The 16,237-nt window shown below is 39.8% G+C and overlaps 1 protein-coding gene across 3 annotated transcripts; it reads left to right on the plus strand.

The window, feature by feature from the left end:
* Positions 1 to 1,911: 1,911 nt before the first annotated feature.
* Positions 1,912 to 15,020, plus strand: irf2b (interferon regulatory factor 2b). Of its 3 annotated transcripts, none has more exons than XM_071457052.1 (9): positions 1,912 to 2,197; positions 3,926 to 4,018; positions 4,108 to 4,207; positions 5,546 to 5,722; positions 5,886 to 5,932; positions 7,264 to 7,399; positions 9,142 to 9,294; positions 10,522 to 10,559; positions 11,365 to 15,020. In XM_071457052.1, the coding sequence occupies exons 2-9, from the start codon at positions 3,932 to 3,934 to the stop codon at positions 11,632 to 11,634; spliced, it is 1,008 nt and encodes a 335-aa protein (XP_071313153.1). In that variant the 5' UTR covers positions 1,912 to 2,197; positions 3,926 to 3,931; the 3' UTR covers positions 11,635 to 15,020. The 3 variants fall into 3 exon arrangements, with proteins under 3 accessions (XP_071313153.1, XP_071313155.1, XP_071313154.1); XM_071457054.1 differs by having other exon boundaries at positions 2,118 to 2,289; XM_071457053.1 differs by lacking the exon at positions 1,912 to 2,197 and adding an exon at positions 2,317 to 2,335.
* The last annotated feature ends 1,217 nt before the right edge of the window (positions 15,021 to 16,237 follow it).

Here is a 16,237-nt window from a genome sequence, read left to right on the forward strand (position 1 = left end):
GAGACACTGGGTGTGGATGTGTTGGCCTTAAATGAATCAGCAGTCCTTCAAAGTGCACTGGTCCAGGAACTGAAATTGCGGCTAAACCTAACCCTTGATGCCACAGATCAGACCACTGTGCTCCTGATGAAACACAGAGAAATGAGGTTTCCTCCACCGCTTTTGTCTGTTGATCAGGTGCCATGTTTGTTTTCAGCTGCCACTCTTGTTTCTTTATATCTTCATAAGTCAAACACTGGTTATATATACATACATTACTTTACTATGAATTGAATATATATATATATATGGGGTAGAAGATACGTCTCTATTTCTTCCTGTCTCCACTGCTGCTTTTGTTTTTGGCCCATCGCTGTTGCTGTTGAACAATTAACTTAAACTGTTAGTTTATCAGACCTCTCCCAGCTGCAGTTCATGTGTATGTGTGTCAGGAAGAGATAACCCTGACTTTATGCGGATCTCTGCTGGTCCAGATGGCTGTGACCTGACCCACTGTGACCTTTCAAAACTGCCTCCTGACACAGCCCGCATGTCTTAAATTTGACGTAGTAAAAAATAGTCCTTTTTAAACATCCTGTTTTCTGTTCTGGTATTTTTCAAAAGCTGTTTTCTCTTTTGGTGTAAACAGAAAGGACTGCATAGCAGCCAAAATCGTGGCAGAAATTACAGGAATCTCATGATCATAACTTCATCAGAAAGCAAATTCAGTCAGCCTGCATCTGAAAGCTTGAATAGCTGCTATTCATACATTCATTTGTATTTTTTTTTAAGTGGACACAAAAAGTGAAATAAAGTTATCCCACTTTATTAAAGATATTATAGTCACGAAAAAAAAAAAATCAGTCTAACATAAGTTTGGAACCTGAATATGACAAATTAGCATCATTGATGAAATATTACCAAAATGACCTTACTATTAAGGTACAATTGCATGCTTAACAATATACACATTTTCATCAGAAACTGCAGTTTAGTGCAGTTTAGTCTATTAAAAAAAACTCTCCGATTGAAACTCTGTTTAATGTAAAAAAAAAAAATTGGGCCCCTTTTTGGTTCCACATCTGTAAGTAAATGACATGAATTCATTGTGGGAAAATCGAGTCCTCGCTTTCTAAACGAGTGCAGGTGGGGTGCTTGGTCTGTCTCTCTCACTGTCGCCTGAAGTTTCTGGTTTCGATTCCAGCAGCAGCCGCGCAGAAGCGCTGGACACCGTGAGCAGCGCACAGAGGAAGTGAAAATGAAATCCAGCCCAAAGATCGTCTCTGTTTTTTGCAGAACAGGATCCATAGAGGTTACTGCTCTGAAGTTAACCTCCCTCAGAGTTTCAGTGATAGGCACAGCATTTGTTTTGGTTGAACACGACATTTTAGCTTTGTAAAGGCAGAAAGTCACAATATTTCTCAACCACATAAAGATGGAGGAAAAAAAAAAAAAAGAATTCACACTCAGGTTCAAGGATAACTCATCACTCACAACTGCTACAGCAGCCAAGAAAATAAATGAGAAAACAAATCAAATAAAACCTTCAACTAAACACGGAACCAAAACTATAGGAGCAGCTCGTCGAATCAAATATGTACGATGACAGTCCCTGTTACTTTGGTAATGCAATATGTTTAGGCCCTGTTCTGGTGTGGCAAGATGCTTTTTTATTTTTTCCTTCTTTCCTCTTTTTCAGGGATTCAGCACTCGGTCTCCTGCCTGCTTCTTTCCTACATTTTCATCTTTTGCCTAAGTCTTGGTGGCGCAGGCAGGACCCAACGCAAATCATGTGTGCGTGCGTGCGTGCGTGCGTGCGTGCGTGTGTGTGTGTGTGTGTGTGTGTGTGTGGGAGCAGGAAAACGGAGCGGAGTGGGTCCTCTTCGACTCCCCGTGCATCTCGGGGAGCGCGCACGCGGCCAAGAGACTTCCGCGACGGCGCTCGGGAGGCGAGAGCACGCGAGCAGGAGGGGGATTTCCAGCGCGAGCCCCCGCTCCCCGAGGCGCGCGCTGTTTTGCTTTCGCTCTCCGCACAGAAACAGAAATACGCGACGGACGCGCTTTTGTTTCCCCCCCCCCCCGCTGCAGGAGAGCAGACAGACGGACTCTTGTTGCCCCCCCCCGCTGCAGGAGAGCAGACAGACGGACTGTTGTCCCCCCGGTGAGCGGGTCGCTCCACAGCGGGACCGAGCAGCGGCGGGCCGTCCGGACCGAGCAGGTAACGTCTCTATTTCCGCATGTTAGCGCTGCTGCCTCGCTGCCGCCGCGGCAGCTTCCTGCGGGCGACGTGACGGGTCCGCAGCTCGCCGTGTAAGTGAAAGTGGGACTGTAGTTTTCCTCTGCGTTTGTTGACTCGGTATGGTATTTATTTTCACTTTTGGCTCGGTTGTTTTTGGATCGGCACGCCGGCAGACAGCAGACTAACAACACGTTGTTAACTTTTGACTTGACCCCTTTTGCTAAATCAAACTTTAATCCGACAGAAATCTGTTACTGACATTTAGCACAATGTAGAGGAAACATGGCCAGAACCTGGCCGCTGTTAACATTTCATAACAAGTGTTGTCAGGAGGACAGTTAGTGAGCTGGTTGTTAAACGCGGTGTGTGTCTGTGTGTATTTGTGCTCGGTGTGAGAGCAGACATATGAACTGGCTTTTGAACAGTATTCGCGTGGTTTCCAGGTCCTCGTACATGTGTCTGAAAATCGAAGCACTGTTCAGTCCTGTGTGGTTTGAACTGTCTAACAGGTGTGTTTTGTGTTTTGAAGACATCAAAGAAATTACATGTATGGATGGTTGAGAGTAAGCAGGTCAAAAAAAATGTCAAAACACAAATTTAACTCCCATATATTATCAGTTAAAACAGACTGTTTGAGGAATAATTGTAAGGGTTTAGCTATGATGGACAAACTGTAATTATTTGTACTATTTTTCAGGTTTAAATGGTTTTGCTAATGTTTACTGCCTGGTTACAAGTACTTTTTTATCTAGTGATAGTAAACATTCCTTGTTGTGCAGCTTGGAAAAAAACACATAACCACATTGTTTTATAATAAGCAGTGTAGGTCTGAAACTAGTTTAGGCTGAGTTACAGGCGTAACTACATCATTTTCTTGCCTTTCTTGAATTTGAACCCTGAAATGAATGTGTTCCCTAATCAACCATACAAACTTACAAACCAACAGATCTTTTTAAGCTGAGGTGAGTCATAGTGATGTGGATCCTCCACTGTAGTCAGGCTGTGTACATGCAGCGTTTTACTAAGCTGGATGCAGCTGGAAGTTTCAACCCTGTGGTTCATAAAAAGGGCTGATAATTTATATTTGGTGTAGTGCCATGTCACCCTGTTTGACCTGTTAGGGAGCTCACTGTCATGCCAGGAGGCAGTTTGTTGGCACACTGCAAACTTTACCCACCCTGTTGTGGGTGGGGTGGATAAAGTTTGCTGTCAGTGTTTTTAAATAAACACATATTCATTATCTTCTTTTAGTTCTGTCAAATGTTCATTTAATGAAACAAGAACAGTCTGTGTGGGGTTGTGGATAGGAGTAGGCTGTATGGCAGTACTTACAGACATGATTACACAATTATATTTGAGAGCGGTATTTTATAAGACACAGTCTTTACAACAAAAGTTAAACAGTGAACCTGGGTAAGATTTTTATCTTTACAACCACAGACAAGAAGGATTCAACGTTTTCCTTTGTGTTGCTCACAAAGCTCAGTCGTTTGTATGAAAAAAAAACCTTAAGTGGCCGTTTCCTTTCGCAGTGGTCGGCAGAGTAGACCATGTGCTATTATGTTTTGGTTTTTGTATTGTTACCCTCTATGGAACCTTTTAAGGAAAAAAAATTAAGTTTGATTGTTTAATATGAGCCTTAGTGCAGTCATCATATGCGCATATGTTGCTACAGGTTATAATATTGTTTTCTTTGTGTGCTCACAGGCCACAATGCCAGTAGAAAGAATGAGAATGCGACCATGGCTGGAGGAGCAAATCAACTCCTGCCAGATACCAGGGCTCAAATGGGTTAATAAAGTAAGTGGTCATTCATGTAAACACACACACACACACACAGAGAAACTAATACTATACTTCAAGCGCTGACAAAATGTAAATGTTCCTAGGAAAAGAGAATCTTCCAGATCCCGTGGATGCATGCTGCACGCCACGGCTGGGACCTGGAGAAAGATGCACCGCTCTTCATGAGATGGGCCATACACACTGGTAATACACAGATTTAACTGACCACCCACTGGTTCTTCTTTTCAGTGGCTTTTATTTTCAGGCATCACACTAGTTCTCTTTCACATGAAACACACTTTCGATTTTCATCAAGTTTGTAAGTAAGAAATCACGTTGTAAAGATTGTCCCTGTCAGTTAGACCACAGGAAGTTCAGTTTAATGTGCCTTTGTGAGGACGCATATAGAGATTGTGTGAGAGTTGGAAATTCCACAACTCCTTACCTCAACAGAGAAAATGGAAGATGAATTAAAAATCAGCTTGAGGTTTAACAAAGAAATGATAAGGCATCTCTAATATTTTAAATTCATTTTTTCAATATGAAAATAGGCAGTAGGTAATATTATTTTAATTTCAGTTTACTACACAAGCTGTCTGAGATAAGCACACACTTCGTTTGAAGACCAATAAATGAACTAATTATGCAGTAAGTGTATTAAGGAGATGAAAAGTGGTAGATTCACAGACTTAGTTTTTGTTTTTTTAAAGTGAGTTTTTAAAAAAATAAAATAACAGCAACAAAGAGCTCAGCACAACATTGGTCTACACAATCAGCATTCATGAGAATGGCAATTAGAAATATGTAGTGAAGAAAAAAAAGAAAACATACTGATACAACATTTTTGCCCCTACCTTTCCTTAAATAAAAGTAATATAATAAAATAATATAGTAATAAAAGCTCAGATGACAAAGGGACATTATAATTCAGTATTATAAACAGGGTATAAAAAGTTGGGTCCATAATTAGTCAAGGATAATACTTGAAAGTGTTCAGGCCTCTGTAGAGTTTGAAAAATTGAGAAATAGAGTCCTTATCTTCATAAACTGTCCATTTGAAAAGTGAAGCAGACAGGTGAGGTATGATTATCTCATGCTTTAGTAGGAGCTTTGTCATTAACCATGACATAGAGATATTCTTCCTCGTAGCATATGTGAGGATTTCAAAATGTCAGCCAGAGGTAGCACCAATAATTGCATCTGGACTCGGATGGCTCAGGAGCAAAGAAAGAGGATTCATATGTAAAGTCACACGAAATAATATTCCTATATCTTGCCATATCCATCCAATATGTTTATATTTTAGGACAGGACCAAGAGACTTTGTTAAAATGATGTGTCATACCCAACAAATGCAAAGACAGAAAAACATAGTTTTAATATTTTGTCTAATCTTTAGCTGAACAGTAAGAGTTTGCAGCAGAAATAGTAACACTTTGTGCACATAATGTACAATACTGGTTATAAGAGATTAGCTATTTGTATCAATGATTTACCTAATTTACAATCTTAAGTGATTTTCTGTTTTTGTGTTTTGTGTAGGTAAATACCAGCCAGGCGTAGACCGTCCAGATCCAAAGACGTGGAAGGCTAATTTCCGCTGTGCCATGAACAGCCTGCCAGACATTGAGGAAGTGAAGGATAAAAGTAACAAAAAGGGAACTAATGCCTTCAGAGTTTATAAGATGCTCTCATCCACAGAGAGAAGTTTGAAGAAAGGTGAGTGCTGCTGCTCTTCTGGTTTAACACTCTTATCACTTTTCTAGATTTTGTCATTCTCTCTTGAAAAGTATCTACTCACTGAATTAAGACACTTGTCAGATTTACTGTGGCTTTTACATCAGTTTGTGAAATATTTCTTTCTTTGTGTTTGTCTATTTAGGAAAGAAGAAGACAGACAAAGAGGGGAGGCCCAAGGGAAATAAAGAGGTAGATAGACATATAAAAGCCTCTTCTCACACATGAAGCTAACAACATTGGTAGGATAGGGTGGTGGCTTCTCTGTGCACATAACACAAACATCTCTTTTTCAAATCTGTCCACTTGACCATGACTATTTAACATATATTAGATATTTAATTTTTACTCACCATAAACAGCAGCACTGCTGAAGAACAGCAGCATGATGGGGAATAATAATAACACAGAAGAAGAATGAGTTTCTGATTTAAACTCAGGCTATACCAGGCTAATTAAACTTAAATCTGCAGTTGATTAACTGCTTGGCCTGCTGGCTGGTTTAGTTACATTAGGCAACAGAGAAATATTTACCTTACCAAAAATTGCTGCCTTTGTTCCAAAGCAGAGCAAATGATTACTGGAAGTCTTACTCACTCATAAACTGGCAAATTACCAGAGTATCTAACATGAACAATCAGCTCCAGCTCCGGTTTCCACATTATAGTGAAATTTGCCACACAACAGGAACAGTAACCAAGTGCAGCTCTTCCATTTGCTTCTGTCTCTCTCTCTCTCTCTAAGCAATGCACAGTAAAACCAGTAGCTGATGAATGAACTGGATGCAACAGAAAGAAAAAGAAAACACACTGAATTATAAAGATCATCTAAAATATACTCGAGTATATTTATATATTATATATTTCCTTCTAGAGACATTAATTTTGACCTAACTTTCCAAAAGTTATTAATTTATAGAATCAGAATCAGAACTGCTACATTCCCAGCAGCAACCTCTCAACCTGCTCAATCTGCTAAGCAGGAAGCGTTGGACTTCTTTTTTATGAGGTGCTTGGGAATGAACAAATTCTTGCTTAATATCAGCTGATTGCTTTACTGTATTTTTTTTCAATTATGTGTTTACATGCCTTAGGTGCTCCAGATCTCAGGGTGTATCCTGCTCTTACTTGGAATAAACTGTTTATGAACCACACTTCCAAATATATTTTATAGCCAAATACATGAGCAGAGCGTGTGTACTACTGTTTGTACACTGGGTCACTATATCCCAGCTGTCTTACAAGAGTTTCTCATCATCACAGTTACAGTGTAATGAATTTACAGTATTATGTTGAGGATACTATATTTCAATGGGCATGTGTGCGTTGATTTTCTGCTCTGTATGTAGTGTTGATGTAGATGATGATGATGAGGATGAGGATGCAGCTGTCCAGCACAGTGAGCTACAGATCTTCCTCTGTTACATAAAAGTCCTGTTTGGACACAAACTGTATGTACAGTTATCTCCCATAGTCTCCCATCATCATCTGTCTTTTTCTGTCTCTCCTCTCTCTCTCCATCAGGCCGCGTCTCTGTCTCCAGGCCAGACTCTTGTCGAAGCTACTGCAGGACCTATTGACTATTCCAAACAGGAATTGATCAAACAGGAAGCGGTCAAGCAGGAAGCAGTAGAGCTAACAGTGACGGACAGTGCCTCAGGTACCACACCAGTGTTTTCTTTGTGTTACTGTTGTGTTGTGGTTGTTTTGTCTGTAACCTGATCCCTGGTTATGATTCTGCCTTGTTTTTTTCTGCTTGAATGTGTCATTGTGAAATACAACACAACATAAGACAAGACAAGGCAAGAACAAATGATTTGCATAGCTCCTTTCGACCACAGGGACAGTTCAAAGTGTGAATAAATGCATCAAAGCATCATTTATAAACTTGGCAGCTTTATAAACGTACATGAAAAGGTTCTAAATAATAAAATAGAATACAAATACAGACCAGAAATACAGTTATTGTGCAGGTACACTGCAGTGATAACATGTAGGTTGCCATAACAGAGGAAATAAAAATACAGTCAAAGGCACAGGGGAACACTGGGTTTTTAGTGAACATTTTAAAGTGGCCATAGTTGGGGAACATTTAAGATAATCAGGAACTCGATTTCGTCTGTGTGACGCCGCGGTGAATGAGTTAAGTCTGAATACAGGTGTTGAATTTCTGGCAGTGTGCTGATGACTTGTTGCCTTAAACACATATATTGTTCAATAAATAAATCTTCCCCTCCTCCATGTATTAACTGTACTTTTGATCAGTGCACAGTTTTTTTTAAATAAAAAAACCAAGTTGGATCTCGTAGTTGGATCTCGGGATTGAGCTGACGGTCGTTTCTGGCTACCTTTTCAGTTACAGCAATACACAGAGGAGAGTGTCTAATTTACTTCTTTAATCCTCTTTGTCCCCTGTGGGACATAAGGCCATAATGAGCTCTGAGATTCTGCGGCCGTATCACAGAAACTTCCTAATTTGCAGATCCTATCTTAACTGTTTGGTAACCATGGTGATTAAGGCTAGGAACTGAGTTAGGGGAAAAAGACATTACAGATGAATAGTTCTTAAGTCAATGCTCCTATCCTAACTTAAGATAGGAAAAATCTTAAATCAACTCTTCTAACTTTAAGATAACTGTTAGTCTGTACTAATTTTAACTTTTCCACCACTTAGCAAACTTGTTTAATTCAGTATTGCTGCTCTTTTATTGTTTACCAGGCAGAACTTATTCATTGAGAGGCTCATTGCAGACCCTAATGATGTGTTGTGGTTTGTTGACAAAATGTTTGTTAGTGGATACAGGCTGCGCTGTGATCCTGCAGTTAGCTGAGCAGCTATGACCTGCTATGGAGAGGCCAACCTGGCGAGGCTATGAGGCTCTACCGGCTGTAGTGCAACTGACAAACTTTTTCTTTTTGCTGAAGGAGATTTTCAGATTGGCATTGCCTATGTTTTGTACGTTTCAACGTGAAATCTAATGTGTTACAAAAATACCTCAGTGAGATGAGATGAGAGAAGTGGCTTTAGTATTAGGATTTATTTAGGATTTCCTAACCTGAGATAAGATTCCTAAACTTAGTTAGGATTTGCTTCTGTTGCCTCTGTAGTAACTAATTGGGGAAAATCCAGTCTTATACTCTTCCTGTCTTAACAGGAAGTTTCTGTGATACGGCTCTTGGTTTACAGGTGTTCTAAGTCATTACTGAAAACTAAACAGGTGTAGGAACAACTTGTGAAAAAAAATATCATAACTCTTTATCTTGCAGCAGTGGATGGATGCTGTATGTGGCTACCTGCAGCCACCCTGCCACACACCTGAGACATTTTTATCAGTGAATGACTCAGTCAGAGCGTATTCATATGTTCAGCTCATTATTCCATGTCCTGTCTGTCATTCACAGCCATTCATAGTTCAGTAGAGGATCACGTGATCACAAGCGAGCAGCTGCCATTCGTCTGTCAAACAATTGAAGTAACCACTGAGAATGAAGAGCAGACAGTTAGCTCCTCCCACTCGTACCCGCTCCAAATCTCTCCTGTGTCCTCATGTTGTGGTGAGATATCTCACACATACACACACACACACACACACACACACACCACACTTAACCACACTTTGTTACCAGAACAAGCATAAATAGGTTAGTTACATGATACCAGGCTTGTAGAAGCAGTCATAGTTTTTCAGAACCACAGTTTTGACCACAGCTGCGTAAAGTGCCCATTTTAGAGCACAGTGGTTTACAAAGGAGCAGATTTCTTGGGCATGGTTCATGCCCAAGAACATATGGCTTCACCTGTTAGTACCACAAAAAATGTGGTTTAGATCCTGACCCAGTGAACTGCTGCTATCAGTCGTTACATCACCCATTATTACATAATCTAACTAAAGTAAAGCATCTTCAGTATGACAGTCACCAGATCTTATCTTAAGTGGGCAAAATTGTGGGCAAAGCAGCTGAATGTTGCATAATAACCAGCGGTGGATGTGAAACAAAAGATCATTGAGGCTGTGTTTTAAATAGACACACAGATAGTTTTTGAACTTGAGTTTGGAAAAGCTGAATGCATTTTCTGCTATATTGAAATAAAAGCTCCAAGTAAAGATTAAAAAATGTACTTAAAAAAACAAAACATTTTTTCTTACAGTAGCAACAGCTGCAAAATAAAGGATTGGTTCTCCTGTTAAATAGATCCATAACCATAAAGGTTCACCTGAAACTAAACACACTGATGATTAAATATTTTGTGTTTGGAGGTCGTTGTATTGTCAGTAGTTGAAGTCTTTTATGTCTTGTATGAAGTCATTTAACCTCTGGCCTCATCAGCACTCTGAGATCTGTTGATCTCGCCTCTCTTTGTGTATTCATCTGTTCTCTCTGCCAACCAGTCATTCAGGCCGAGCTGGCTCTTTTATTTTGCAGCTGTAATCACTCAATCTGTCCTTCCTCCTCTCTGTACCTATGACTTTTTTCTGAACCCTCTCAATGCTATGCTGCTTTCAGAGTCAAGATTCAAATTATAGTTATTCCCCCTCCTTTCTTTTCTTTATTTGCTTTTGTTATGGTTGTTTTCTCTACTAACTTTTAACATTTAATGTGGTAGTGAGCATAGGTCTTTATAATGTTGAGACTGGTTAAACTGTAGAAACTGGTTTGAATCGAGATTTAATTGAACTCCTCCTCTTTCTTTCTCTGTCTCTGTTTTTCTTTCTCTCTGATATATGTGATCATTTCCTGAATACTGTTTTATTAATTGTTTATGTGTATTTATTTCTACAGGCAGTGACACAGAGAGTGACACAGAAGACACTAAAGAGGTGAGAATCCCATTGTACACACAAACACAGAGGAGAGAGTGGTGAAAGAATTATTAACTGCTCTGATCTTCAGATAAACAGGTTTTTACCTGCTTCAAACTCACTGCTGAAACAGGGTGTGTGTGTGTGTGTGTGTGTGTGTGTGTGTGTGTGTGTGTGTGTGTGTGTGTGTGTGTGTGTGTGTGTGTGTGTGTGTGTGTGTGTGTGTGTGTGTGTGTGTGTGTGTGTGTGTGTGTGTGTGTGTGTGTGTGTGTGTTGCTTCCTGTAATGTTGCGAGACTGAGAAAAGGGAGGGCTTTGTCAGGAACTGTGACTGTCAAACATTAACAGTTTGATTTGTGGTTGGCCTTTGTAGTACATTGTACCCTAAGTGAACACACACACGTGCGCGCGCGCACACACACACTCCCCACTACCTATTATCAGTGGTAAGAGTACAGAAGTGTTTTAGCTATGTAGTAACATAGAAACTGTCCTTTAAATCATAATCTGACATTTTTATTGTGACTAATAATCCTCAATAAAAATGCAGTTTTTAGCCAGTGCTGCTCATTATATGTGTTTGTATTTCAGTGCAACAGCTTGTGAAGCACATCATGTTTGAACACTGAGTGGGTCACAGAGGTCTCGATTCAGCCATAGCATAATTTTTGGTGTTGTTTTTTTTAACAGTGTACCATCATAATTTCACCACAGCATGTGTCAGAAATTATCCACAGCCTCTGTATTGTGCATTTTCTCTTACTCAGAGTTATTTCACCTCTTCCTCTTCCTGAGCTCTCCTGTTTAATTGTTTTGCCGGACAGGGTGTCGGTGCAGTCTGGAGGAGGGACTACAACACAACAGTTCTCAGGGTTCCCACATGTTCTCTTCCTGGCATGGCCACTTTTGTCAGTGCGAACAAGCCCAACTTCAGGGTCACCAGCACCCGAGACCCAGCTCCACTCATCAGCTACCACAGCGACGGCTGGACGCCAGCCTACACCCAGAACTCTATTGTGTCTCCGGCGACCAGCCACACCCATGAGATGCGCGCAAGTGTCATTATGAAAACCTCCGATGTCACCTCCTCCTGACCCCAGATGAGGGAGTATCATCACTGCCCTCAGGGCATAGGAATGACAGAGAATGTTGTTTTTCTTCATCAGGGCCACATGGTGCCTAAAAGGCCAAACTTCCAAATCTGTGATTTTATTGTAGCTTCTGTCTGGGCCATGAATCTCCTTCGTTTTCCTTTTAATTGGAAAAAAATGGCTCGACTTGCTCATTAACTGGTGAGCGCTGAAGCCCAGTATATGCTTTTTGCATCTGCTGGGCTACAAGGGTCTGTGTGATGTAAATTTCATCATCTTCCATGTCCAATTATGAACATGTATTATTGTACTGTGCATGTCCATGTCTCTGGACTATATCTAGCCCTTTAGACACCTTAATCATCCATGAGTCACTGGTAGATCATTTTCTCTGCAGATTTTTGCTAACACTGTAGCATATACTACACTGAAGTAACACAATACTCCACTTTTATGTAACAAAAGACAAATTTTAGTAGTGAAATTATTTTTAAAAGTGTTGTTTGTACAACGTGTAGAGTAATACATTTTTAAGTGAGTCAGTATGAAAGTACGTCCTCATATTCATCCACTGTCAGGTGATTTAAAGCTGGTCACAGTCAACATTTAGCTAAAACATACATTTCCTATGTATAATAGTTCTTACTAGCGCATCACAGGAAGATGTTTTTGCATTTCATAAACGTCTTTTTAATCTTCTTCATAAAACTTCCTGATTTGGCCACATGTCATTTAGGATTACTTACCATTACAAAATGGAGACAATTACAAAACTACCTTGTTTGCTTCAGTCACACCTATTAGTTATGTTATATTGCACCAAGACAGGGAAAACAGTAAGTCACTCTCTCAAAATAGTGTCAGCTCGTTGTGTTAGCATGAAACATTATTGAAAATGTTTTACAAGGACACATGGATGGAACAAAGATTGTGTGTTCCTCGAAGCAATCTGTGTTCATAACAAAGCAACAAATACACAATGTTATGGGGAAATGACATCTCTGTTGGCAAACCTGCTCAACTAGCAGCGAGTTACAAAAACAATCACAAACACGTTATCTAGATAAAGAATGACAATCATTATCAAGCCCTGATTTGCCCCGCAGTGGAAAGCAGGCGTGTGTGTGTGTGTATCCGTCTGTCTGGAGACCTCAGGACAATGTACCCGCCAACACAGAAACAGATGAACTGACAGACTTGCTGACAGACAGACTGACAAGACTGTGAACAATGTATTCATTTCTCCTCCTCTCTCCTGCCTCCTGGTGTTAATAATGTACATAGCTCATACGTATGTATGCCTGCAAGCCGCTTCTGCACCTTATGGACAGCACTGGTGTGTGTGTCTGTGTGTGTCTGTGTGTGTATAGAGCCTTATTGAAGACGTGTGCCTTTGATAATGTGTGGCGGGATACAAACTATCTGTGCTTTAGTCTGCTAGCGACACATGCAAGTAGCTACTTGTCATCTGAATGTGGATTGAGACAGTGCTGTGAGGAAGGGGATAACAATCATTACTTTTACTTGCACAGATGATTGTTCTTGAAAATGTATTCTAATTTATAATGATGTTTGAATATTTTCATTTAATTAAATTTAAACTCTAACTCATGTTAGAGGAAGGAGCAAAGTGCATCTGGACAGTGCATTGAAAAGATGACATGTAAAGTGAATATCTTGCTAAAATAACCGGGAAAGGGGAAGTTTCTGGGCTTGAGGTACATAACAGGAGACTGTGCTGTCATCAGAGGCTGAGCACTGATGTTTTTAATACACACTTGTTTTTTACCGTCTGGTCTCCATAGCCAAATCTTCCCATTTCCCAGCTGACTTGAGTGCACAGATGTTACAGCACAAGCCTTTCCTTTGTTTCACCATTGTATCATCCTCTCATTGCTCCCAGTGGCATTTGAATGCATCATAATGTTAACCACAAATTTTCACGATCTGTAAATCTAAACACATACAGAGAAAAGCGTTTTTTTCAGCCCATAAAATGGATAAATATGCACAGAATGATGAACACAGGCCCTTATAGGAGCAACCTCTGTGATGTCAGTGTTATGTAGCAAAATATAATCAACCCAAAAAGAACTAGATTATGAAATGTTCATATCCGATCCACCTTGAAAGTCACTGCTCCTTGTGTTATGAGCTATGATGACTGTATCAGAAAGCTACTTGTGTGTTAGCAGCAAGCAGGCTAAAAGCACAGACTTCATTCCCAGCCTGCTTTCAGCAGAGCTCCAGTGGGAACAGCTCTATAAGTTCACGTGGGAAAACAGTGGGACAAACAGGAATCTGCCATGTTTTTGAACCAAACCCCTTGAGATTCTAACACTGGATGCACATTACTATCATGGTGAAATTATTTAAGGTTCTCATTGAATCAAAGGGGGTTTGGGCTTTTGTGACAGCAGATTCGGAATAGGTGTCACTTTACCAAATGTTTCTTCAGTGCGTTCAAAACTCCCATCACGTACTGAGAGATAATGTAATTACTCTTCTACTTCTCTTTGGTTCACACTTCAGAATAGTTCTCTGTGGAAATACTACTCAACAGGCTGCAGTACACGGGAAATATTTAAAGCAATGTATGTTAATTTAGTTAACAGCCATGACAAACACCTGCATTTTTGTTGTGGTGGTCACAGCCTCTCAGCACTATACTGAAAATTAACAGTTGGGATTTCTACAACCATGTTGTTGTAATGACCAAATCAGAAGTGACACTTAAATGTGCCAAATTACTGTACGTGTCACCTTGCATGTCAACAGCATGGTTCGTATTAGGCCTTCACACCTGTGCAAATGTGTTGAATTAAATTTTATTTTGTGTTTTTCAATATTGAAACATGAGTTGACTTGAAATCAAGTTCTGAAGTTGTAAATAATGAGGAATCTGGCATAATAATTAAATGTTCAGACCCTCCAGCCTCAACAAACCTAACCATGGAATTTAAAGGAGTTATCATGGAACAATTAAAGTGCACTTATACCTAGAGCCTTTTTCTGCTTTGTTGTGTATAAAAGGGATTGTCATTACAGCCACAAGTAAACAGTGAAAGTCGGTTGTAATTTTATTTATCGTGTGGTTGGTTGATCTTTCTATTCAGCTTTTGCCTTATGTGATTGAGAGCCTCTGAATCACTGTTCTGTTAAAACTGAGGTGTGGCTCACTCTTACTCTTATAGCACGTACCATAAAGGACAATATCACCATTCAGCTCAAAGGAAAAAAAAAGAAAAAACAAACAGGTAATTGCTCAGCTAATCGCATTGGAGCAAAGAAGTTGTAACTGCGTTGTGTCACCACTGTTCGTTCTGTATACTTCATGAAAACTACATGTGAATCAACATGTAAATCTGAATAAAGACTTTTTGTATTTATGCAGGGGCGTTTGATGTGTTTTATGACATGTACAAACCATTTGATGGCTGAGGGATTATCTTGTGCACTCTAAGTTCAGAGTACAGTTTTATGGGCTTATGAGAGACTGGGAGAACTTTTATATCTGTTGCTGTTGAGATAAAAATGTCCAGTAAAAACAAAGTCCTCCATGTTAAGGACATGCTGTTTGTCTTTACTGGGGGAAATGGGCCAATGAGGTTAAAGCTCAGGTTTGAGGTAAGAATAAAAGGTTTGGTGCTGTGGTAAATAAGACAAGTGCACATAATGGTTGCACAAGAATATCAAACGATATGTGTGCAAAGTGCAAAATACTTTTTTGTGTGTGTGGTTTTGCTTTTTGTCAGAGCAGCAGATGTCTTGTTGTTTCAGCCTCTTATGCACACACACATACAGCTCATTCAGTTTAACCAGAGCACTAACTGCTGTTTCAGTTTCAGTTGCTGTTCTCAGTTCTCACTCTACTTCCTGTTTGTCTCTGTGGCCTCGGTGGCTGGCTGGCCAGTTGCCTTGACGACTGCTAACCGCATGCCATTAGTCATCGTAAACAGTCTGTCTTTAGTATGGTTTATCTACTATTTTGCTCTTTCACAAGATCCTTCATATCCATGTCTATTTTTCCTTCCTGCTCTTGTTTGCTTCAATCACCTGGACCACAAACAGTCATCTGAAAAAATTTTTATTTTTCAGATATCACAAGAAACAAAACAAATAAGTCTGTTTGAAAACTGTCCTATTATTAACTTGATAATGATTAAATTCTCTCCTGCTGTTAATTTACTTCAATAACATGCTCATCAGAGCTGAATTAAATCCTCTGAAGAAAACAGCAAGAGGTAAACATGGTTACAGTTGATTTAGTTTCATTTGATTTTCTTTAATACAGCCTGTAACCACAAAACATACATGTGAGCCAAAGGGCAAGTAAACAAGGTTGTGGATAAACCGATCCCCCAGTCAGTTCTGCTGTGACCTCTCACATACACCATCTAGTGTTCAAAAGCAGAATTGCAGCATCATAAATGAGACAAAGGATTCAGTGTCACACTTCTTTTTATGTTGAAATATTAACAAAGTGGATGTAAGAAGAATATTATAGTCAGTCATCTAAGATCAGCTCTGCAGAGTGGGGGGAAGGTTGAGGTGTTTAAACCTCTTAAATGACATTGAATGTTTAAAGCGTGTTAATGAGCGTCTC

This window comes from Trachinotus anak, unplaced genomic scaffold (assembly GCF_046630095.1).
Source record: "Trachinotus anak isolate AG129_WGS33_773 ecotype Australia unplaced genomic scaffold, CSIRO_AGI_Tana_v1 ptg000021l, whole genome shotgun sequence".
NCBI lineage: Eukaryota > Metazoa > Chordata > Actinopteri > Carangiformes > Carangidae > Trachinotus > Trachinotus anak.

Coding starts and splice junctions, on each gene's coding strand:
- irf2b (XM_071457052.1), top strand. CDS start 3,932: ATGCCAGTAGAAAGAATGAGAATGCGACCATGGCTGGAGGAGCAAATC. Junction 5,723..5,885: donor AGAGAGAAGTTTGAAGAAAG/GTGAGTGCTGCT, acceptor TTGTCTATTTAG/GAAAGAAGAAGACAGACAAA. Junction 9,295..10,521: donor TCCTGTGTCCTCATGTTGTG/GTGAGATATCTC, acceptor TTATTTCTACAG/GCAGTGACACAGAGAGTGAC.